The 25,808-nt window shown below is 40.9% G+C and overlaps 1 protein-coding gene across 4 annotated transcripts in view; it reads right to left on the minus strand.

Moving 5' to 3' along the window:
- PTPRB (protein tyrosine phosphatase receptor type B) overlaps positions 1 to 25,808 on the minus strand; it is a 60,227-nt gene that overhangs the window by 15,545 nt on the left and 18,874 nt on the right. For 3 of the 4 annotated variants that reach the window (XM_074573203.1, XM_074573220.1, XM_074573191.1), the window contains 16 exons: positions 21,090 to 21,368; positions 20,493 to 20,750; positions 18,657 to 18,920; positions 15,972 to 16,241; positions 13,937 to 14,197; positions 11,611 to 11,877; positions 10,023 to 10,286; positions 8,823 to 9,086; positions 7,592 to 7,855; positions 6,601 to 6,864; positions 5,459 to 5,728; positions 4,557 to 4,820; positions 3,464 to 3,727; positions 2,796 to 3,077; positions 1,330 to 1,608; positions 365 to 514 (listed from right to left, as the gene is read on the minus strand). In XM_074573203.1, coding sequence (XP_074429304.1) covers positions 365 to 514; positions 1,330 to 1,608; positions 2,796 to 3,077; positions 3,464 to 3,727; positions 4,557 to 4,820; positions 5,459 to 5,728; positions 6,601 to 6,864; positions 7,592 to 7,855; positions 8,823 to 9,086; positions 10,023 to 10,286; positions 11,611 to 11,877; positions 13,937 to 14,197; positions 15,972 to 16,241; positions 18,657 to 18,920; positions 20,493 to 20,750; positions 21,090 to 21,368 — 4,164 coding nt within the window. The remainder of the gene's footprint in view (positions 1 to 364; positions 515 to 1,329; positions 1,609 to 2,795; positions 3,078 to 3,463; positions 3,728 to 4,556; positions 4,821 to 5,458; positions 5,729 to 6,600; positions 6,865 to 7,591; positions 7,856 to 8,822; positions 9,087 to 10,022; positions 10,287 to 11,610; positions 11,878 to 13,936; positions 14,198 to 15,971; positions 16,242 to 18,656; positions 18,921 to 20,492; positions 20,751 to 21,089; positions 21,369 to 25,808) is intronic. The other variant, XM_074573212.1, reaches the window with a different exon arrangement.

Raw genomic sequence — 25,808 nt, forward strand, 5'->3', positions numbered from 1 at the left:
TCTCACCTAACATTTAAACTACCTTTTGAGATCTGTGCACAGCAAGGCAGTTTCTTCCGTGTCCACTGCCAATAGCATCCAACATAAGTCTCCTACTGTGCAAATTTCCTGAACATACATGAGACCATTAACCTAAAGTACAGAAGCTAACTACTGCTTCTGGCTCTGCAGTTCCTACTGACCCTCTGAGGAGAAGACCGAGTTCCTAAGTCCTCAGGCTAGGGAGCAGGTATAGATCCAAAACCTCAATGGAACTTAGCCACTAGATGAGGAGAAGCTCCTTTGCTGTGTAGTGATGCAGGTGTACCTCCCAGTGTAACTCCTGTAGGCTACAGAGAGAATGGTATTAAATCATGACACTTACCATCAGCCTCTCTCACAACCACAGTAAAGTACTTCACAGCTCCATTAGTATCACTAAACCAGCTGCAGTTAAAAGTAAAGTTGATGGAGGATTTGGTAATCAGCACCTCTTTTTTGTTCACCCGTATGTCTGGAGGTGGCTGAGGGGGACCTAAGTAATTAAAAAAAAAAAGAAAAAAAAAAGAGAAAAGCATTATCTGTGTATTTGCTGTGAGCTAGACCTAGTAAGGGAAATGCAATTCTTAACAGAGCTCAGCTGACTGGACCCAAGTCTCTGATTCTATTCTCTTTGCAATCAAGAAAGTGTCTTCACCTCCCACAGGGAAACTGTCAAAGGATGAAACAAGCCAGCAGTGAATTAACTGTAATAACAGTGGCAGCTCCTCAGTAGGAATTCCTGCAGAAGCCCACATGGAAATGTATTAAAGTCTTGCTAAATCTACGAAATCAGAAATTGTAGCTGCTAAAAATGACACAGGTTTAAGCCACGTATTTGGAGGTCACGTAGCACACTCACTACAGGAGGTTACCTATTTTAAACATCTAAATTTCTGCGTCCTTTTCCAGAGGAACAGCCCTGAGTCAGCCAGATGCAGCATTCAACTGGAAAGTACCATCTTCCAGACTGACTGCAGAATTTCTTTAGGAAATATTCTTCATATGATAGAAAGCTATATCTCAAACAGTGACACAGCAGAACTAAACTGTAAAGCGAAGTACATAGGGAAAAACCTTCAGAGAACCAGTGCAGCAAAAGTGGGGATTTTAAGGATCTACATCATTGAATCTTTTAAAAAACTGTATTACTGCAACTATATTGCATTCACCCTATTTTGACAACCAGATTACCAGTGCCACACACTGGCAATTGTGGAGTTCAGAACTCCTTTTGCTGTCTAACCAACACAATCTATTGCTTATTCCTGCTCAATGCCTCCCTTCACAGCAACTTGGAATTCCACTTACGGTCGATCATTGTGATGGTGCTGTCTTCAACTACTTCACTCGTCATGTCTGCAGAATGCACCTTGATGGACACCAGGTATCGCTTGTGGGGAACGAGAGTCATGATATTAAGCAGAGATTTGTCCTTTTCTATCCTTTTAGAAAACTCCACTTCGCGGGTGTCCAGTTTTTTGCATTCAACGCTATACCCATCAAAGTCAGAATCAGGAGGAGTCCAGGAACACGCAATGGCAGTAGAGGTCTGGGGCCGACAATGAAGGCTTTGTATCTTGTCTGGTTCTAGAGGAATGTTGAGAAGTTGAAGCTCAGTGGGAAAAGGGACAGGCACCCTACACTCCCTGCTCACCCTATGGCCCCTAGATTCTGCATCAACCATTTGATCAGAGCAGGAGGCTGGGAGACAGAACTCTCACCTCTTCTGCAAAAGGGCTGTGTAACTCATTTTAGCCATCTGAAATCGGATCTAGTGACAGCAGCCTCACCAGGTTTGTGAAGCTTCGGTAATTAATTGTGAAAACAAGCAAACAAAACTACTTGCTGAAGCCTTAAGAACAGCAACGCTGGAAAGCAACACTGAATTTCTAGAACTCTCTTACAACTTTTTTGGAGTTTACATGCAGTCAACAGTATCAGTCAGTTCTGATACTGTCATCTCATGACTGATCTGCTTTCCTGAGTAGCATGTGGTGTGTCCATATTAGTAAAGCATACCACAGAAGTATGCTTTAACCACGTAATATTGGAGCACCATTCATAACATGTGACGTAACAAGGATGGGATTTCACTTTCAGATGGCAGACATCTACAATTAAGTGATTAAATACAGGTGACAGAGGTAGCTATGCTCTCATTTTAATGAAGATGCTGAAGGAAGTCTAAAGAGTTATTCAGCTTACTAAACACAGATGTCAATTTGAAGCTGAATCCCACCTCAAGTGACACGAGGGTGTGCCAAGTCTCAGTTATTTTTATGATTCCAGATCACTTTTTCAAATCAGCCTGCTGCTGAGGTTGCTAGAGACAGTTAGAGATGATATGGATCCACAGACACAGAGAGAAACCCAGAGCGGTGGAACACACTGATTCCAGTTTCAAATCTAGTACAGCAGGGTTTAATTCATCCTTCCTGTCTGATTGTTCAGAAACATTTTGATTATTTCAGTATCCTACTGTCAGAGAAGTATGGATATCCAGACCTATTTTACCCCTGAAACTGATTGATTCAGGCTCTGCAACCAACCAAACAGCCCCACTCTGGATGTGAAGATTGCAAATGTATGTCCATTTTCAATCTTTAAACAGTTGACCTTGCGCACAGCAATGGCTTAGAGTCTAGCTGAATTCTTTGCCAGTCATTCATTAATTTACTAATGGAAATTACTGACTGTGAAAGGAATTGGTAAGATTTAACAGTTCTGCATCTTCTGCAGCTGAGTGTCAGGGTGCAATGGCAATCGTTACTTACTTGTTCTGACACTTGCAGCCTGTGACTGACTGTATGTCTTCCAGCTGTCGCCACTGACCGTTCTGACACTGAACTCATAGAGTCTTCCTGGTCGCAGGCCGTAGATGATACGTACTTTTGATTTGCTGCTGCTGTAGGGATTGAATACTGTGAGGGGATCTTTTGGAAGCCATTGCAACTCGAAATCGTCATAGTCTGTCCAGTCTGGAGGACCCAGCCAAGTGATTGATAAAGAAGTATTTGCAACATCGGTAAACGATACAGCATTAGGAGGGCTGGGTGCTACACAGAAAGCGGGGGGAGGGGAAGAAGAAAAAAAAGAGATTCTTAACAAATTTTTACACAAATAAGATGAAACATGAGCTATTTTCTTCATGCATCACGAAGTGGTTTACATTATCCTGTGTGCACAGCCAGTTACTGCATCTGTGCTGATGGTGGTGCCTTTCACAGACATTACATATTCCTGAGCCTTTGAAAGAAACACAGTGCTGAACAAAATCACACTCTATTGGTTTAATACCCTTAGGGATATCATTTATCTTTACACCTTCAGTGACTCTTATAATAAATCCTCCCTCAGAATAAGCCTGTTACGTAGTTGTAAAGTAATATGAATTCTGACAGATGGGACTAAACAAAAATCCCAAAGCTTTTGTGTCTTTTACCTGTTCTTCCTTCAGCGTTTGCTGTGTTGGTCAGGTCACCACTGTGAGTCACCACAACCAGAGTGTACTTTCTGCCAGGAACAAGCCCCTGGAAATGCCACTCTTTCAGGTCTTTCCTGTGCCATGTTTCTTTCTGTGTCCCATTTGGGTTGTAAAGATTCAGCTCATAGAAGTCAACATCTCCTGCTGCTGGACTCCAGGTGAACCACAGACTGTCTGTCATGTTTCGGTTGGATGCCTTGAGACCAACAACTGGGGCTGGTACTGAAAAAAAGAGGATGGGTATTACATTGTGTAGAAGGTTGTTAGGGTAAGAAGCAACGACGTCAAGCAGACCTTATATTTATCGCACAATGACGGCCACATAACAACCTAGAAAGCCACCACAGCTGGCCAAAAATCCAGAAAGCATCAGGAAGCATATCTCAGTAGTTTGCTTTCTTATTTTGAACGGACGTTGTCCCCAAAAGCAGCTGAAATGTTCATAATAGACAGTTTTGCAAACATCAAGCAGCTTTTTCCCAGTCAGTGTCTGGAAACATCCAATTCTGAGGTAGCTGAAGAAAGTGCACCACTATCCAGAGGCAGTGGTATACAGAGGTTACTATATGGTGCCTCAGAGGATACAGAAAGGTTTCACAGAGTGTCAGAGCTGCTGGAGCTGCTTAGGAAACTGCTTCCCATACACAGCTGAACAAACATGGAGCTGCAGCCAGAGCTCCCCGTGGGAAACAAGTTTTATTTCACTGGTAGATTGTCTACCCCATTAACCCCACTTGCTTTGCTTTTTTGTCTTTTCCACTCATAGACAAACGTTGCTTTTAGGATGGGAGGCAGCTGTTTCCTTTAAGGATTATGCAGCATACATTGGGATGTTCTTCTCCTGACCTGAGGACCTAGGAACTATTGCTTCATTTTTCCTCTTGTAAACACATCATTCAGAATTTACCTTCTTTTTCTAATGCTTTTCATGTATAAGATCCAATTTTGATATTTCTAACAGTTGCTCTAATCTAGCATGAGTATCAGACCAGCTCATTGGTGTCCCTCATTAGCACTACACTAGAGACATGATTTTCTTAGATGTTCTTGCCTGTTCTTCCAAAGACAGACGACTCATTAGTGAGATCCCCGCTGTGGGTAACAATCACCATTCGATACATCCTGCCTTGACGGAGGTTCTGGAATGAACATTTCTGGAGGTGCTGCTCTCCTGAAATCCTGTCATGAAGGGATTTGTCTGGGTTGTATAGGAAGATGTCATATGAATCAAGCTCCCCTTGCGAGGTGGTCCAGCTGAAGGACAGTCGGTCAGTGGTGTTCTCTGTGACCTTCAGATTTGTGACAGCTGCTGGAACTGAAAAGAAGAATAAATGCAAGAGTAAATATCAAAATGTCTAGCCACTAAGCTGAACCTTTAATAAAGCAAGAACTCATGACTGGAATACATTTCAATTAAGCCACAAGTAGCTAAGTACTGTCAACAGCAACTTTCAGAAGCAAGGGGAAAGCATTTATGAGGTGCTGCTGAGTGTCTCCAATACAATGTTTGTATTTCTCAGCCGGCCTGGTTCTCCAGCCTGTGCTCACACAGAACTGTCCATTAGTTTCTACACAAAGCATTAATTGAGTAAAGACTGCAAGACTTGGCTCTAAGTTGAGAGGTGTGTATTCACATCAAATCCTACACTAAAGAGATTTAAGATTGTGAATTGAAAACTTGATGACAATAAAGCATTCATGTAACTCCATAACAGACAGACTGAGGGAAGCATTCAGCACTTTGGTTTAAAATGCTTATTATGAACCATGGCCACATTATTATGCTAACAAATTTCAGATTCACATACCGAGCACAAAACAGGAAAAATGATGCATAAATATCTGGAGTCTATCCTTACTGGAATCATTCCAGAATCAAGATACAAAGATGATTCATGTATTTAATGATATCTGACTGTGGGAGCTATAAATAAACCAAGATGTTCTAATTACCTGTTCGGCCAACAGTTTCTGCTCGTTTACTGAAGAGCCCGCCACTGACTGTCAAAACTTGTATTTTATACTTCTTGCCGGCTAATAAATCTTCAAATCTGTGCTGTTTGGCAGTAGCTGGCTCTGATTTGTTGCTCAGGAGGATTCCTTGCTCATTCAAGAGCAGAATGTCGTATCTTTCAGCTACACCAGGAGCTTTCTGCCAGGTTACTAACAAGGAATGACTGCTGTAAGCATGATGGGCTAATAGGTCCTGGACCGAGGCTGGAACTAGAAGCAACAATTAAAGGCAGAATGTTACCAGGTGAAATATGGACCATTCAATACACAACTGTGAATACAGTAATTAATAGAGAATACCTTTATACATTTGCATATTGGCTTGTGGGAAAAGGGATATCTGTGCATGTGTTTGCACAAGCAAATAATTCCTAGAATAAATACAGTCAGATTAAGTTGCAGAGCCTCACGGACAGCTGAACTGGGCATGGAGAAGCAAGAAATATAAATAAACTGTCATGAAAAGAGGGAGAAGGAGAGTAAGATGAACTGACTGAAAAAGTTGAGAAAGGCATGTGGAAAAGAACTGAAAAATAAAGAAGTGGTAAATTGGTGCAAAGTAGTGGCACAGAATAGAAAACGTTAGCTAGGAGCTAAAAGTCAAGGCCACAGCAAACACATGCAGGTGCTAAAGGGAGAGGACGGATTAAAAACAAGGTATTCCACTGTTTGTGTACCCTGACATGCAGGTTACTGGGCCAATACGTTGTCTAACAAGCCTTGACCATGCAATGGGCTCTGCTAGAACACAGTATTTGACTACATGGAGCCTTGCAGATGTATGTGTTGTATGGGTACAGGCACAGGGCTGGGGAGGGTGGTAATTGCATTTGTCACATAAAAGCACACTTTGGGCTGGGACCTGAATTCCAACACATTTACCCAGTAAAGCTACTCACATGACAGATCTCACTGGCATTAACAGAGCCATGCCTAAGTGTTTGCAAGAGGACCCATGCTCTTTGAGATAAAACCTTCTTGTGAGACTGGGTCTTCCCCTACCCAATGGTATGTTCATAAACATTATTAAAAAGGGTCATAAGACGCAATGCGACTTGCTCCTTGTCTCAGAAGAAACGTACTTGTTCTCCCAAAAGCTGCTAAGCTGTTGTGCAAGGTGCCACTGTTAGATTGCACCACCACCCGGTACTGCTCCCCAGCTTCCAACTTGTGAAACATGTGCTCAGAGACATGTTTGGAGACACTCTGGGAATCAAGCTGATGGTTTTGCTGAAATATAGTCACTGTGTAGGAATCCACATCTCCACCTCCAGGAGTCCAGCTCACTTTCAGGCTGTTTGTCAGGCCATTAGGTGACACATGAATGTTTCTGACTGCACTTGGAACTGGAAAAAAAAGGAACACAAAGGCACCCGCTCACAAATTTCCTGTTTGAATCAGACTTTTTAATTCCTACTTTTTTTATGGTGACAGCAAATGATTCAAAGGACAAAGAGCATTTACATGTACAAGTAACTTCACTTATGGGTAAACACAAGTAAAGCTGAAGACATTTGTGTAGGATTGTGCCATTTTAGAAAAGTAATTCTATGTGTTTACAAGAAGAAAAGTAAAGAAAATCTAAGTCAAATGGAAAAAAAAGTTGTGAGTTCTTTTACCTGGATAACCTCCCTCTTCTCCAAATGATGCTTTGGAAACACCTCAGAAAATCAAAGCTCTTTATGTATACTTACTTAGTAGACATTTTGCAGTCTTAATCTCACCCATTCATCTCAGGCATAAAATAGCTTAAGTGATTTAGCTAGAGATACTAAGCAAACAACTGGCATGCATGGGGATAACAGAAACCCAAACACTGACATCTCAATACCATTCCTATGCAACAAATCAAATTATCTGCCAATAATCAAATATTGGTGCCTGTGACATTTGTTTATTAAGCACAGATCGAGTTGGCTGAAGTACTACTGTGATTTTCAATGAGATCTGCTGTCTTTGTGCCAGTGTTGCAGGAGCTCAAACAAGATCATGGATCTCCCTTGATTTTTCTGCCCCTCATTTTTTCCTATAGAGAAGACTCAACACATTTTTAAATACCACATTATTTCTTACTTGTCAGGCCTTCTATGAAAGTAGCACGTTGTGCATCTCCACTGATTGTCAAGACAAGAATTTTGTATAGACGTCCTGGAATCAGAGCTGTGAACCAATACTCCTCAACCGTGTTCCCAAGGAAAATGGGTGGGAAGATCTTCATATCATTGAAGAGGAGCTGAATCTCGTATTTATCAACATCCCCCTCAGCCTTTGACCAAGTTACCTGCAGATCTTCTGTGCTCCTGTTACTAAGAGTCAGTTCCTTCACTGACTCTGGCACTAAAGAGGTGAGAAGAAAGATAGGAAACTTCTCAGTACTTATTACCACATCACAGAAAAAAAGATAACAGCTCTGAAGCCATGCTCCTCAGCAAAAACTTTTCATTCAGTTCCCGAGGATAAGCAGTAGATTGCACTTATTTGCAAGGGTTGCTGTTTGTGGTTTGCACCATATCTAACATTGGAAAGTCCTATTTCAGAACAGGGAGTCGACAATGTATCAGCATAAAAATAATAAACAAATAATAACGGAGCCTGCAGGGAGTTTGCATAGCCAACAAAAATTGACTAGGATCTGCATGTACAACAAATGAGGTGTGAAGAGGCCTCAGGTAGTGGAGACCTGAGGCGAGCTGTCTGTGATGCAGCACCACACTGCGCAGTTCCCAACTCCTGCCAGACACAGGTCAGTTGTTTTCGCCCAGCGCTACAACTGTGTTAATAAACTTGGTTTCTTAGCATGGCTCATTAGCTTACATGCAGTGCCAGGTGAAGACAGGCAGATTGCATCCAGATCCCTGCTGGCTCACAACTAGCCACCTTACCACTCTGCCCCATGCTCTCCAACTCCAGTTCTCGGAGTAATTTGAGTAGAGTGAGTTCTAGCCTCTCTTCTTCCTTGTACATTTCCATGACCAGAAAAAAAAAAATGTGTCTTGCACATTCTGGCCTAGCTTAAGCCTAAACACTAAGCTGATCTGGAAATCTGTACAATTCTGGTTTTCCATTTTCCATGTTTCAAGATTCAGCTTTCCAAGCTCACAGCACAGGTCTCTTCTTTTACTTTCTATATGTCTGTAACTTTAACATTGGTCATAAACTAAATACTGCTTTCCATATTTAGAATGAAACACATTTGAAGAGTCACAGTCAACATTCTATGTTCAAATCATACTAGATTTTTGAGCCCAGGTAAACAGAAAAAAATCCTGGAGTGTCTCAGGATGTTTCCAGGGTGTTTACTTACTTGTTCTGCCATAGACTCTTTCACTAGTTTCATATTTCCCACTCCTTGTGCTGACCGTGACACTGTACTGCCTCCCTGGGACCAGATTAGTGAACACACATTCATTTTCATCCTTTGGGACACTTTTTGTTTGGATGAAATCATTGTTGTTCTTGATGATCACTTCATAATTATCAAAATATCCAGAGGCATGTAACCAGGACACCTTCAAGTAGTCACTTCTGGCTGAATTGCTGACAGTAAGTCCCTGAACACTTGAAGGGACTGAAAGAAAAAAACACAACTAAAGATTCAGAAAGCAATAACTTCCTGAAGTAACAGGAGTTTCTGTAGTGGACTATATTTGTGGTAATTACCACTTTTCTGAGGAAGTTGCAAAAAGACCGCAATGTGGATTTAAGCAATACCCTACCCTCTAAAATAGTAACTGCAGTTTCCAGGCTGCTTTATGTCATATGACAATAGTTTGCCTTTCCAATTTTTGGACTTTCAGAACTTGGTCAGTTTTGCTTATAGCAGCGAGTTCCACGGGTTCACACTAGTCCTGAATTTGCTTCTCCTCATTTAAATGTCTGTCCCTCGGATTTTCACTTACATCATGAGAAGACTAAAATTGCACTAACTTGATACTACTCATTTATCAAGTGCAAAGTCTCCAGCTTTTCAGTCTTTGAGGAAGTTTTAAAAAGTTTTCCATCATTATTGCCACCCTTCTTTGAAATTTCTCTATTCCTGTTATAATCTCCTTGAACACTGCATGACCAAAACCATAGACATGGGTGTTACGTGACTAAAAAGAATAGAAATGGATGTTGCTCATTTATGCGACAACTTACTAATATTTTAGGAGTTAGCTCCTACCCCATTCTTTCAGTGTTTGAGTAATTCTTTTTGGATGCTCTGCAGGATATACTTGAAGAGACAAGTAGAGGGGTTAAGGGCAGGAAAATGCATTTGAGTCAAAAGGGATACCTGATTTCTGCTCACTCACAAGGATTGATACATGACTTTTATGCATGCCGAAGTAATTTTGTATGACATAAAGCAGCAGTTGGGGCATAAGAATAAGTCTGTATATTTTATGGTTTGACCCTTCAACCCCTGCTCACCCATCCCAGTTTGGTCAGGCATTGATAGTTCATTGACAATGGCTATACAAAATGGTTACGGCAACTGGATTCGCTCAGAGGCTCTCTTTACCTGTTCGTTCCTGGCTGAAGGAATAATTTTCATACTTCCCACTCTTCGTGGTTATCATCACATTGTAAAGCGTCCCAGGAGTAAGGCTGCTGAAGGAGCATTCACTGAAGGATTTGGAAATGGTGAGAGTCTGAACAATCTTGTCATCGTGAGAGAGTGTTACCAAATAACTGTCTACATCTCCAGAAGCTGGCAGCCAAGAGACACTGAGGTAGTCGCTGCGACCTGAGTTATTTACTGTTACTCCAGTCACGCTGGAAGGAACTGTGCAACAAAGAGGAAAAACCAGAAGAGCTTTAACTAGCCAATTCCTACTGTTGTGAGAATGTCTGGAATGCCATCCTGCAAAATAAGCAGCCTGGGACGCCTGAGAAGCTCTGCACTGACTCCACTCAGCAGCAGTCATCTGCTTTTTGGAATACAACAAAGGAAGCTGTCTTCGGTGGAACCATCCCAGCACTTCTAAAATCCCAGAAGATGAGTTATGCTCTCAAGTTGCCATTCATCAGCAATAGCAATAACTACTGAGGCTTGTACGAAGCTGAGGCTCACAGAAGAATGTGTTTCATTCACAATGAGTTCTCTGACGCCTAGTGGCCAAAACACGAATGCAATTTGTTTTTCAAGCCAGCAAGGTGAGCTCAAAGGCTCCACACTGCCAGAGCTACCATCACTCAGGTACAGAATTATTAGGGTTATTACAGGGGCAGACCTTAATCATAATTAACTGCCACATTTTCACTGGACTCTGATGCACTGAAATGACTTATGTCAGTAAAAAGGCTGCCCATCAGCTGTCAGAGTCAAAATATTAGAAGATTTTACAAAATATGCCTATGTACTTTAAGCCTTTTAGAGTTATTCTTTGCCAATTGTTTTTCTTTTTTCTTTCTTTTTTTTTACCTGAAAATAGTTGTTTTCAAGGAGAACACTGGTGCAAACTGCAGAATGCCTGGCCTTTGCCAAATCCACATAAAAGGTGAAATTGCAATGTCTTGTGAATTTTTCCCTCTATTCAAATATCCAAAGGACTGGTATTACATCTCATGAGTCATTAAACTTAGAGAATCTGCTGCAATAGTAAATCCTGTCCTGTGCAATATAGAAGGGCCTCATAACGAGTAACTAACCCTGGTGGGCATTCTTTGATGTTGGATTGGAGAAAAAGAATGGATCATGAGAGACTGAGACACAAATTCATCCCACCACCTTTAGGCAGCTACTTTGCACACCTAAGTAAGGAGCAATCACCCTGTGCTGCCATCTAGTCAATGGAACAAGAAAGTCCCTTCCAAAGAGTGATGCACTCACCACAGCTGCGCATCACTCTCGGGGCATATCTTTGTCTTCACTACAGAGTGATCCTGCTGTACAGAGTTCCTATGAATGCACAGCAGTTAGCTCCCTAAAGCTATGTTAACATCAGTCTGGACCCACAGCGTGCCTGAGCTCACACACAGGAATTATATGGCTGAAACTCCTGTATTTATGAATTCTCAGTCCAGTGGCTTAATCACAAGACCATTCTTTTTAATAAATTCAGCTTTTAGGAACTGACAAAAGACATGCTGGAGTATTTCCTTTTTACCTGTCCTCCCCTCTGCGATCGTTTGCCTTGAAGATATCCCCCCGCTGACAGTGGTGACAACAACTGAATAGAGTCCTCCAGGTTTCAAGGGATAGAAGTGGTATCTGTTGGTTTCACTGGGAACAGTCTCATTTTTAATGACAACATTCTCGTGAATCAGTAGCACCTGGTATGAGTCTACATCTCCCAGCGCTCTTGTCCAGTTGGTGAACAAGCTGTTGGTTGATCCCTGACTTGCCACAGTCAGACCAGTCACTTGGGCTGGCACTGCAAAGAAAATTGTCATAATGTTACTGAGGAGAAACAGAACAAAACAAAACAAAATGCCCCAAATAACCCAAGTTTAGTCACACTGAGGAAGTGCATCAAAACAACATTCCAATTTGCAGCCAGACTCAACAGGACTAAAAATAATCTGTGGACTGCTTCCTGTCTGATGGGATGTGGGCTATGGGAAACTATCTAAGGCACTGAAAGGTCTTTCGGGCTTTAGCACAGCTTTTCTCAGTCAGAACAAAATGATTCAAGATCAGTGAATGGGAAGAGATGGCATTTTATAAATACCATTAAACAAAAGCCATCAATTTAGGAAATCACTTGGGTTTTCAATAACTATTTCAAATATAGTCTGCGTTTTCCATTCTCCCTTTCCTCTCCTATTCCCCAGCTCTCATTCCTATTAAATGGCAAACTAGTTTAATAAACACCTCAGGCACCGTCATCTATACCTCAGAGAAGTGTCAGACCCTTTAATTTTGGGGGTAACTGAGATGGATGAGTTTGGTTCTACTTTTTATGTCAGAAGACCTGCAGGATACTAATTTTTCTGCCATGATTTTACCCAAAATCCTTTTTTTTTTTTTAATTTGACAATATTTGTTCAGAGAAAGGGAATACAGTTACTTCTTTCTAAGTATTTCTGCTTACATGACCAAGCACAGATGAAATCAAGAAACACTCTAACCTTACAAAATGTGACCGCAAGCTTCATCTCTTGTTTTTGCAAAACTATGTTTGCAAAAACTATGTGGTTTTGCACACATAGTACTGGATTAGCAATCATTAACAGACACTAGAAAATTAGGCACATAGCTGAAAAAAAATGTACCGTTGATAAAAAAAAGAATCAAAAATCCCACCTGTTCTATAATTCTGTCATAACATAGCAAGCTCCAACAAGGCACTGAGCTGTGCTAAAGGCACTTTTAGTGATACCTCAGGCTTCACTAGAAGCTGACCAACCTGGGATGCATCCAAGACCTATTTCTGTCATATTTACAGCAATATTTTGCAAGCCAAGTAAGCTCTCCTATTGCAAAGAAGATTCAGAGGTTTGGAATGCTTATTAAGACCCACATTCAAATTCACTGATGTTTGTTCTTTATCACTTTGAATGTAATGCTGGCATACTACTCCAGCCTGATGTGTTCTCAAGCACTGATCATACTAGCGAAGCGTGATGCTGTAACCTTTATGCCTGAATAGGCCTCCTAAAGGGGCATAAGGCAGAAGGAAGTGAAATCCCAGCTATCTAATCACATAGCAGAGAAATTAAAGTGTAAGTCAAACTTTTCAGGCCTTGGAAGCAGTTACAACATTTAAGTAAGGACCACTATCAAGCCATAGGCATGATTAGATTCTAACACTGGCAGCTTGTTTTCCCCTGTGCTGTGCCACACCAGAGCTGCATTTCAAGACTTTGCTTGCACTGGAGATTGCGTAAGTCAAGCAACACATATGGTTTAAAACTTGCACACGTGTGCAAAATTAGCACCCTGCAGGGGGTGGGAATGGGACCTTCCTTGTGTCACAATCATCATCCTAAGTAACAGATACAGATGCTGGAATCAGAAGAGCAGAGAAATTCAAAATAAATTTTGAAGGTCACATATGTTTTGTGTCTGTCAACCTTGGAATGTTCCCCCTAAAGCAACATTTTCCTGTGTGGTTGTTGTTTCCCTTTTTTTTTTTCCCAGATGATGAATGCTTTGAATCAAGGAAGTGACCTTCCTGATGATACTCAGTGAAAATTGTTCTTATATGGAATCTTGTGCTAATGTAGATTGATCAGACGTGACATAATATTTCAGAAAACTGTTTTGCCGGGAATTACATATCCATTTCCCCAAAACCTTAACTAAATACTGTAAGATAACTGACAGTCAGAAATGACAGACTCAGAAACATAACCTTTCTATTGAGGAAACATACGTAAATTCAAGACTTTTGAGATTTAGACACTGAGTTCATTCAGTTCACTACAAAGCAAAGAAAGTTGTTAATGGTTAACAGAAGTAAAGATTAAAGTAGTTTGACAGGATGATACCTGTTCTTCCTTCCACTGAAGTCCAGTTGCTTAAAATCCCACTAATGGTAGTGATGGTAGCTGTATATTTTCTTCCAGGTACCAAGTCAGTGAAAGTGAATTCCTTAGCTTCTTTTGCAAGCCCTTTTTTAATGACAGTAAGATCCCTGTCTCCCAGTGAAACCACATAGCTGTCCCATTCCGCAACAGGGGTCACCCACATGACGCTAAGTGAAGATTCGTTAGCATGCTTCACACGGAGCTGGAGAACAGGCTCTGGAGCTGTAAAGGTACACAAATATCACAATGAGAACACGACTTTGTAGTGAACTCTCAAGCTGCTGTAAGGAATCTGCTCTGTAAGACAGAAACGTGACAGCAACAGAGTATGTGTAATCAAGAGGAGATTCTTTACCTTTCTCTAGGAAGCCAAACTTACAAATCTAGTATTTGTGCTGCTCTTCCAGGAAAGGGCTGTAGCAGCAGATTTCAGCAATGCATTATGGCTGTAATGCTCAGGTTTAAACTTACATCAGGATATATGTTTTAGTACGAATGGAAATGCAGTGAAGTCAGTGAGCTTTCTCTTGAACTGTGTGTGCTAGACAGGGATATAAAACATTTGTACCATAAAACAGATCTACGCCAATTTAGCTAAAACAAACAAGGACGCAAATTATAGGGTCAGAGTGACATTGATTTTGCACTGGTTCGTATCTCAGTCGAGTTGGGAGACACTCCAAACTCACAGTGGTATAAAAAAAAGAATCTGATCAGTGAATTTCTGTGTGTGTTCGTGTGTGTGTGTGCATGCATGCGCACAGAGGGCATCTGTCACCTAACGTAGCCCCTTGATCTGATTTTGTCCCTGTTACATTGAAATACAACCCACTTTCCAAGACTGTGTGTTTATGTAAGAGAAAATTAGGTCAGAATAGGGCCTAATACCTACGCTTCATAACAGGTACATTATGTACCCGACTGTGGGTCAAACACACTTGTGATGCACCCACTGTTAGATATTATTTTTTGGACCATGTTCTAACTGCTTAATGGCGTCAATTAAAAGTAACACCATAAACTTAAATTATTTGTAATGTACATCAAAGTAAGCAAGACGAGAATGTGCCTTGCTCTGATCAAGTTGGCTAGAAGTTAGAGAAAGCTTAATTTCTGGAGCTTTTACTGGTCTTGCCATTGTGCAAAATTAACAAAACAAAGCCCTCGAGGAATGACAGGTAGGGGTGTAGCAGGAAAGGCGGGCACAAGGAAGGATGAGGATAAAGTAGGGTGGCCCTTTCTTATCTCACATTCTCCAGTGAGATAAGGCTCAGGATTGAGCCTTGCCTGATACTCCTCCTCCAAGTCTTCTTTTCCTCTGAATTGCACTTATTTTGCATTCTTAGAGCAGAACCATTAACAATTCCATTGCAATTATTTTTTAAGTTTAAAGCAATCAGATGTGGCTTTGAGTGACATGCTGCAAAACAATTCCACTTGCGTTCCTGCAGCATATATGGATTTCCTTTGGAAAGGCTGACTTGAACAGACTAACCTCATTTTCTTTCCGGAGCGCAGGAGCAAGAACTGGGATGTTATGGAACAGCCACACCAACACACACCTCAGCCAGCTTTGGTTAACACCATTGATACTCTTTACGCAGGCTGGCAAGGAAACCAGTTTGCCACTGAAAATACTGATGAACAACACAGGAGGATCCATATTGCTCTCTTTAAGAACTATATAGGGCGCCTACAATCAGCTACAGAATATAACAGTGAAATGTTGTACATGAGGTGTAATGCCTCAGTCATGACAGAATGGTGATACAATTGCCAAAACTTTCACTAACAAAAAATTTACCACAAAAATAACCCTGAAAACTTTCACAGAACTGCTAAAAATAATTATTCCCGTTGTGTGCAAGGGAGATCCTTTTTACTGTCTTACTAGTGAAACTCACGCGTGGATTCCCGACTACTCTTCCTTTCTCATTGTCCCCAGAGCCCAGCTGAACATTTCGCACTTCCACGCTTCCCGGAGGAGCCCACTGACCTGTTCTCCCCGTGCAGCTGCTCTTGCTCTGCAAATCGCCACTCTCCACAAGGACATCCACGCCGTACTGCCTCCCCGGGATGAGGCCCACGTCGTGGACGAGGTACTCCGTGGTGTCCTTCTCCAGGCTGGCGTTGAGCACCAGGGCCGAGCGGTTCCAGAGCAGCAGGCGGTACCTCTCCCAGTCTCCCGCAGGGGGCAGCCAGGTCACTCGCAGGGACCTCAGCCACCCGCCGCCACCGGCCTTCAGCTCAGAAACCTTCTGGGGAGCTGAAATGCAGAGACAGCCAGAGTCATTGTGAAGTGGGGTATTTCTGGCAAAACCTGTCTCGCAGCACAGCTATTGCAGAAGTGCCTGGATCAGTTCGAGCAAGGTGAGGTATCTTGTTACAAAGGTTGGGCGTTCATTTTTACCCTTCCCCACACAAACCACTCCCCTTTTCACTGTTGGTTTCTGACATCAGAAATGGGGAACCCTTCTTAGGGCAGGCAAAATCTCCCCCATGCACTTTTCGGGTGCATCTTGCAGTTTTCGGTTAGCTTCCCAGCTTTTTCCTGGACTTAAGTTCACTTAGAAACTGCCAACCAGTTTCTCAAAGCTAAGAGCAAAACCTCAGCCGCTATGGGCCAAATTCTGGTCTCAGCAGCAGAAATGCAAAATCTGATGGCTTTCTCCACAAAGGCCTTGTATGTCCTTGTCCCTCCCAGCTGTAAGGCACCAGGGCTCAAACTGAGGTTGATTAAAGCATCCACTCAGTCCTGTCCTGCACTTCAAGGATCCTGAATTTACATGCTCAACCTTCCCACCTACTCCTGCAGGTCACACTGGACCACTGAAGCTTTTCTGATTTTCATAGAATAATTAAACATCAACCACACCAAGCAGAGATTGGAAGACAGATGCAGACCCTTAGGTTAGGATACTTATAACTCAGTGCTAAGACACTCTATGGGAGATCAGCATTGTAGCCCTGAGACCATCAGCAAGTATGAACTGTAAGGCTAGAACCGTGTTCTCATGTTTTCTCTGGCTTAGTTAATATTTAATTGGTCAGCACTCAGCAAAGGATTGAGAGATTTCTACCAGCACCACAAAATACCAGTTTCACTTCCCACAGGCATAGCTGGGTATCAAACCTAGGTCTCCCGCATGCCAGTCAATATAAGAGATGTGTTTCGATTGTGAGTCGGTGGATAAATGCACACAGTGTTTTGTTAGGAAGCACAGATGTTCTTACATCATAACAGATAAAGTTAGACTGGCTGGAGCTCATTACACCCTTATGTGCAAAGTTTCAGTCCCTGAGATGCCCATATTCCTTGCCACAACATTCCTCGGCAGGTTCCGCTGCCGTAGGCACCCTCTCAATACACAGTGATGTAGATTATGTTCTTGGGCACCCGTCTCTCTCTACGAGTTACAGGGGGATCCTAGGAGTCTAACCCCTTCAGCATCTGTAGACCTGACAGCCTGGATTTAGAAATTCATCTTTAGGCCACAAAGCTTCTGCTGAAGTGACTCGGTTTTCAAAGCTCTTGGTATCTATGGAAAAGTCAAGGGAAGGAATTGCACATGATCAGCATCCTTGGAAATTGGACTTCTAGATCCCCAGCTTTGAAAGTACTGGGTCTAGGTCACAAATTTGGGGATCAGTGGTTTGAGTGAGGGCCTGAAGCTCTTCCTTCAGATGGAAATGGTAATCTTAAAGGTCTTTAATGGTAGGCTAGACAAACAAAAAAAACCCCACATACGTAACCAGTGCAGCTTTGTACTTACTGGACCCGGAAGGCTTTTCAGGTCTCTTACAGCCTGCACTGAGAATGGGGCAGCAGCTAGATATGTCAAGGATGTGCCTTTCACGTGAGAGGTTTAGTTGCAGATGATGAATAGTCTCTAAAATAAATACTCTGCTCTCTCTCTCTCACACACACACATTTTACACTTTTTGGCTCCGAGTCTACTAACAATTTATGTATGTATTCTTCACCCACTTATATATTTTTTCCCATCTAAATTTGTCCTGGGCTAGGCTGCTGTGGAGAAGATGACATGCCTTTGTGGCCAGTAGTGCTGTGGGAGAATCATGCCAGGATTTTTCAGGTTCAGAACTCATACAAGAGATACTTGGAAGAAAATTCTACTTCTGAAAGAAGATAAACAAAACATAACCCATCTCTACCCAGGCTGCCACGTGCCTGCCTTAATCCATGCTGTTGGTAGTAAAGAAATCCGAGACCTAATCTTTTCTTATTTGTAGATTTGTGTCTGGAGCAAGGGATAATATTAGACCTTGCAAAATTACTTAAAAATCCGTTAACAATTTGACTACATGCAGACTTCCCCATAATGTAACTCATTTTATATACTGTGCTGAGTTGAATTCAAGATAATAAAGTTGGTCAGAAGTGGAGTAGTGTGGAACAGTTTTGTAACAGACTCACCCAACTATAAGGTCCAAAATGCATTATTGTTTCCTGCTCCCAAGCTATGCGGGAGCTGCTTTTGGCTGCCAGATTAACTGTTGCCAGAGAGTCAGGAAGGGGTACTCCCGGAACAATATTGTGCTCTTTATCTTATTTTGCCTGGAATCCAAATCACTTTGTCTCCTACAATGATTTTCTACAAGGCCAGTGTAGGCAAAAATAGCATCGGTTACAACGTTCTTGCTGAAGCAGAAGACTTACATGTCCTGCCAGTTGCCATCCGATCAGTAAACAGTTCACCACTGATTGTGCGGGCAGTAACCTGATAAAGACGTCCTGGAGTTAGCTTGTCAAAGTGAGTCTCTGTGACCGGTGGCTGTAGAGTTTTGACTTCTTTAACTGATCCAAGATGAGACAAAGTGATATTATAGAAATTGAGGTTTCCCGAAGGTCTTCTCCACTTAACTTTTAAAGTATCTAAGCTGTCATCGTTAGTCACCGTCAAATCTAAGACTTCAGCTGGGGCTAAAAAAAGAAAATGAGAAAGAGAATGAAGTACTTCCAACACAGAACATGTAAGACCTGTTGCCTCCAAACTGCAGTAGTTAAGTTTTGCTTTTAAAATGGTTATATGAGATGGAGTATGAATGACTGTGCCTGAACAGTGAAAGGGCAAAGCCTGGTCACAGTGAAACTGAACTCGGCCCTGCTTAAGATATTCTGCTGCTGAGAGAGACGCCCCTCATGATGACCACTCTCACTTCAGAGAGTAGAAAATCTGTTAGCCATGTCTGCACTCACGCTGGTCATTTTGACTGTAGAACAGACCAGGCACATGACTATAAAACAGACCAGGCACAGAACAGAGATGCCTGTGTACATTTTGGTAGAATAAACATTATAGCATCATTGGAGCTATGCCTGATTTACACCTGTGTAGATGGGATTGGAATCACACTCCTTTATTCAAATGCTCCACCAAAAGAAAAGCATAGCCACCTCTAATATCTTCATTTTTCAGGCTTGGGACATGCTAGGTACTGAAATGGAGGACCATGCTGCAAGCTAGATGGAGTGCTTTTATGTTGCGAGAAAATGTGAGATTTAAAATTTTTGCACCCCACAACAGGAAGAAAAAAAAAATCTGAAGAAATAAAATGAGTATAATCCCCAGAACAGCCAGTGCCAGGTGACAACAGCACTCATCCGTGTGCCCTAGACATCACAATATTGTTCATTTGATATTAAAATATGTTTACATGGTAAGAATTGTGTAGAATAAACTGCACCTTACACTTACCAGAAATTAAGGAAAGCCAAGGCATGACCTTGTTTTTGCTTACATGAGTGTTTTAACCACTGGGCTTTAGTAGGATGTCATCTTTTTCTCTCTGACCACAGAACTCTATTCTGAAAAACCTTCCTGAAAAAAACCTTCATTTCAAAAGCTCTGGTTTTGCGAATCAATACTTCTCAGGGAAAAAATAAAACAAAAACAACATTCAATTTTAAAGTTCTTAACCTACTCTACATTTTTTTTTCATTTCCTTTACAGAAGTGCAGCCATTTTGCAATCCAGAGAAAAAAAGACATAAAAAATATTTTTTTTGCAAAACTCACAAGCTCTACACCTCCCATTCAGCTAAGTAAGAATCAATGGAGTTAAACTGTCTTTAGTACTGTGAAATAACCAGGCTACACGCTGCCTCGATTCACTGAACAAGTCAGATGAACCCCTTTCACAGGTCTGAGGTGATACCAGGGCACTGGGGCTCAGACTGTTAACACCTAACTGTACATGTTTAACGGAGCTGCCTACATTAAGCAGCGCAGCTAATTTAGCTGCAGGCACCCTAAAAGCTAATGTAGTTGCGAACTTCGCTGCAATGGTAACTCAGGGAACCAAACAAACTTATGGTGTCTCTAACTCCCTCTACAGCCTTTGGAGAGCAATACCTGCCAAGGGTAATTCAGCCACTGAAGTCTGGCAATACGAATTGGAACACGAATCATTTATTATTCTGAAATATGTCCTGTAATATTATTAGATTATGGCCTTAGCTTGTTGTTCTATTGTGACGAATTCTGAAATCATACCTGTCCTGACAGTTTGAAAACTGTTGCTCTCCAACCCTGCAGCCTGGGTTATGATAGAGAGGTTATACACGTGGCCTGCTGTAAGTCCTGAAAAAGTGTAGGAGGTCAAAGGGTCTTCTTGGTGAATCTCATGAACTGGGGAGTGGTTATCCAGCAACACCAGCCTGTAACGATCCACGTGCCCAGAGCCAGGAGACCATGAAGCATGAATACTGTCTGTCGTGACACTGAGCTGAATATTTTTCACTGGGGATGGCACTGTTGGAATAAAAACCACATGCTTGAGGCCTAATGGTTTCTCCACAATTTCAGCAATTTTGAACACATGTACTTCTGAAGTATGTTGAGTTTCTTTAGGGTCGGTGAAAATCCAACCCCAAATTTATGTCCAAAGACATCATAATGACATTGCTAAGAAGCAAACAACTCTTTAAGTTAGACATTCATGCTTTATTTATTTCTATGTATAATCAGTAGATACTTACGTATACATATCTTCCCAGGTAGAAGAATGATATATATTTGTTAATTTCAAAATGCAGAACTGCAAAATACTGTAAGTGGTTTTACTTAGATGAACTACAGTAAAAGTCCTACCGGTAGATCCACTTATGTGAAGTTCCGGGGTACTCTTATTTCCAGCAACTGCGCTGAGGACAATGTTGTATTTATTCCCAGGGATGAGACTGGAGAAAGTGGTTTCTGTTTTTGAAATTCTTCCTGGTATGGAGACTTCTTGTATCTTTTTATTATCATGATCAAATAATACAAGGTTATACAAGTCCACCTTTCCTGAGGAAGGATCCCACTGAACCTGTAAGCTTGTGAGTGTAGTTTTTTCCTTATTAATTTCAAAATGAGGTGGTGGTAAGGGATCTGTAGTTAAACAAAAAAACAAAACAAAACAAAACAAAACATAACAGAAAACAATCTATTATTTGTTGTGTTGGGATTGTCTGAAGTTTTACACAGCAGCACGAAAAAACTTCCAAAACTCTCCCTTTATATCATCCTGTTGCCAGCGCTTTTCAAAGTCTTTTTCTTTACGTTTATAAACACTGTATCGCTGAAACGTGTCTACAAGAGCGTCCTGCAGAATTCAGAAATGCTACTTCTGTATGTATGTGTACACACTCACTCACACACACGTGGGGAAAAACACTTCCAGTTGTGGATGTATATAACAAGCTTGGAAATCTGCTGATAGTAAAACTGTAGGAACTTTAATAAGAAACAGCAAACATGAAAATGCAGCAAATTACACTCAATGCCCCAGTGTAATGTAGCTTTATAGATACAAGGGTACCAGTGGCTTTCATTTCCTAGCACTCACACTAAACACTTTATCACTAATGAGCACGAGCATTTACACGATTTTAAGGGCAACAATCCTTTGTTTTTAGTATTGACTTCAACCACTTAAAACAGATTCTGATAGAATATGCTTCTGCTCGGCTGTAGTATTGCTCATGTAAATTTAAAAAACCCCAAACACTACATTGGATAAACTTTTAGGAACTATATTTAATTGGGACTATTTCTCTGAGAAACCCTCAGTGTTCATTATGTTGTTTATTAAGGAGCTGTCAAGTAAAATCACCTGTAAAATACAGTAACTCTAAAGGGATGGCAAACATTGACCAAAACAAGACTCTGGCTGCTCGTATTCTCCAAGTGTATTTCATCACTCACAAGACTTCATGCAAATCAAAAGAAATATATTACATGTTGGTGTACTAAGGTATTGACATTTATGTCTCCCAATAAGGTTAAGCAATTGCGTATTAGAAAGGTATCATAAAACAACCCAAAGCAGCAAAATCAAGCATTCACAAGTTGGGGAGTTAAAGAATAAAGGTTTCCTAACAATTTAACAACTAGATTTGGCTTCCACATGAGTACAGTCTGTGCTGCTCTTGCCTAGCATCAGACAGGGAGTGTATGGTGCATCCAGGCTGAGAATCGAGGTCTCCATATGAACGGTGCCTTAAACACAGAAGAATAAAAGCATTTTTCCAATGCAGTCATTGCTGCCTGGTTCCCTGAACCAGGCAGTCAAAAGAACCTGAGATCATGTAATTAAAAACTGCACTGCAAAGGCTGAAAGGACAAAATCGAACCTACCCCCACCCTACAAATACAGTGGTAGGAGTATCATGGGGCTAGTTCTTCAAAGCCTGGATGGTGCAGAGGGTTTAACTGCTTCTTATAAAGCTCTGCTGAGAACATACTGGTGCCAGGTTTTGGTGCAATGCTCTGTCAATTAACTATATTAGGAATTTCAAGGGAAATCAAAAAGCTGTATGGATGTGGTCTGGGCAACCGGTTCTAGGTAGCGCTACTTGAGCAGAGGGCTTGGACTAGATGACCTCCAGAGGTCTCTTCTAACCTCAACCAGTCTGTGACTCTGTGGCTCCGAAAAATACTGTGTCCCTTTGAACCCAGGTCTTTGCCTAATTTCAGATTACTGCTTTGGACCACAGAGACGCTAGTGCTCTTCAGAAAAAGAGACAAAAGCTAAATTAACAAAATCACTAAATAAAAATAACTATCTCCTTTTCTTGACCTCTTTCTTTAAGGCCAAACTAACTCTGCTTAAATATGAAAAAAAAAAAAAAGAAAAAAATTAAAACTCAAGTCAAAGACCAAGTACATCAAACTTCAGGCCAAATAGTTAAAACTTCACCCAGTTACAGCAATTGAGACAGGAGGTTTTAATGAAAAGTGTCAGGAAATCTTAACAATAGGCTTGACTACCAGCTCCACCTATAATATATACTAAGCCACGAAAGACTATTATGCTGGCAAAAGTGAATAGTGGGGGTATAAACTTGTTCCTTGAAGGCAATTGTTCTAATCAGAAAGGTCAAACTTTGGGAGTCAGAAATAAATTCCAGCACTATATATGGTCAGATGCACAGGCAGCTGAAAAAGTTTTAATTTGACTGATATCAAGGCAACAGTCATAATAACTATCGAGAAGTTTAACTTTCTCTCTGACAAAGTTAGGATAAAGTTGACTGCTTGTTAGTCCTGCAAAAGTAATCAACATAGTAATCCACATTATTTGCCAAATTCTACAAAAGAAGACACCTCCTAGATTTTTAGAAGTGCTTATACTGTCCTGGGCAATCTGTCTTCTAAGGTACATTAGCAAAGAAAAGAGTTGCGTGCCTAGAAGGTGAAGTTCAGAAAATCAGACTTTATCTAATCTATCTGGTCCAGAAAACAAAACACTCAGTGCTTTGTACATCCGCTAGAACAAAGGAACAATGAGATTGGGAAGTGCCTGGGCTGAAAGAGCCCTGGATGGAAACAAACACTTAAAAAGCCATTTACATTGTTATACAAGTCTCTGCTGGCAACGATACAACGCTGATATATCACAGAAATAAAATATGTTCACAAAGGTATTTTTATACCATTTCATACTATATGAATTGATGTCCCCTGGTCTACAAAGGAGTCTTCCAGAAGACTTAAGGTTTTTTTAATTATATTGCACCCCCATTTTCACTTTGTGTGCATAGCTGCTATAGATACATTTTATAGAAATGATAGATATGGTTACCACCAATCCCAATGACATGACTCCCGAATACAGTCTGTAAGCACAGAAACACCCCTGCCTTATGCAGGAAAAAAAAAATAACTGATATTCGGCCCCAGGATTGAGTAACGGGGAATTCCTGACTTGCAGTCTCAGCCATCGTCCTACCAAATCATCCAGTTTTCTCCTAGTTTTCCCTTTTCATAAAACAGTAACATACTTTACAAGGACTTTTCTGAAGATTAAGTAAAGAGGGTTGATTTCATTGTTCTTATTAAATACAAATATTAATTTCTTTGGGATGATACGCAACCTAGAAAATCTTTAAAACAGGCTTAATGGTTATTTGCATTCTTCTTGTACTCTGCCTTTTGAGACAATGAGCATAACCATTACGTAGTTATGGATTATAGGATTATACAGCATACAGTCAGAGCCATGTCACAGTAGTTCTTCCTACAGATACCTAATAAATCAGATTTGTCCCAAATAATTTGAAATTTACAGGAGTGAACACATGGCCAAGCCATGCTTCTGGCATTTACAGTTCCATATTACAATGGAAAAAATATCAGACTGTGTCTTAGAAGGCAGAATTTTTAATCTCTTTTCATTCAAATATTTAGCAGTTTTCCTGACAAAAATCTATTTACCTGTTAGTTCTCTCAGTACAGGTGGCTTCAATTAGGGCATAACAAAACACATCACTGCAATATTTTTGTAGAAAACAATGTTGAATATGGCATTTATAAGCCTATTTTAGAAGATATATTTGAAAGCAGGGGAATCGCCAAGTTGTTTTTCATGGCTCTCAAGACCAATATTTCACAAATGAATTTCAATTCTGAATTGAAATTAATAAATTTAACTGTAATTTAAGATCTGTTCATATACTATTGTTTTTAACTAGAATTTTAATTAAAGACCTACTCAGTCACTGAAAATACACCACTGAAATACACAGTTATGCTGGTGCACAGACATTTGGAGAACCGAGAACTTAAAAAGTATTTTATCTGAAATCAAGAAAGATACTACCCTATTGCCTTTTGTCATCGAGTAGCTCTCAGTCACAGTAATAGTTTTACTGAGCACACTAAAGTAGATAACATGAAGGATCGACAGGTGCATGTGTTACCCCAACTTTACGATGCCAAGCATGCTGAGTAGTTGTATGGTTTTATGTGATGTTTTAAGTATATATACTCAAAAACCACAACAAATGGCAAGTATTAATCAGAAATAAATATGCAGACTTGTGCCTACTAACGTCTCTAATCTCAGGTTTGCAGTGGAAAATGTATCCGTAGCTCAGAGCTGATAAAAGGCGTTATCAGCTTTTTTCTTCATTTCCTATTCTACCAAAATAGCACAACTGCCAACACTGTATGTGTGTTTGCATGCCCGTGTATACCTGGATTATACAGTGCATATGTGATTGTATTTTCCATCATTCTGGAGGACGTATTTCAGTTCTGCTCTAGAGGATTAAATACTTGCCATTTTAAATTGATAACTCATAGATCAAAATTCCTTGAGTAATATACTCAAGGAATAAATAACAGACTCCACCTTGGTGGACTAGTGTGGATTACTGTACGAGTATTCCATACCTTAGTAGATTTTAGATCTATTCATACACAAATGAAATAGAACCTGCTTCTCTACTCAAAGATTCACGAAGGGTCTTGTGTTACTGGAGAGTTTCTGCGGTCTTGGTGAGCTGCGTACTTACTCTATTGGAATATCAAACTTGCAAACACCAT

The sequence above is a fragment of the Larus michahellis genome, chromosome 1 (genome assembly GCF_964199755.1).
Source record: "Larus michahellis chromosome 1, bLarMic1.1, whole genome shotgun sequence".
In the NCBI taxonomy this organism is placed as follows: Eukaryota; Metazoa; Chordata; class Aves; order Charadriiformes; family Laridae; genus Larus; species Larus michahellis.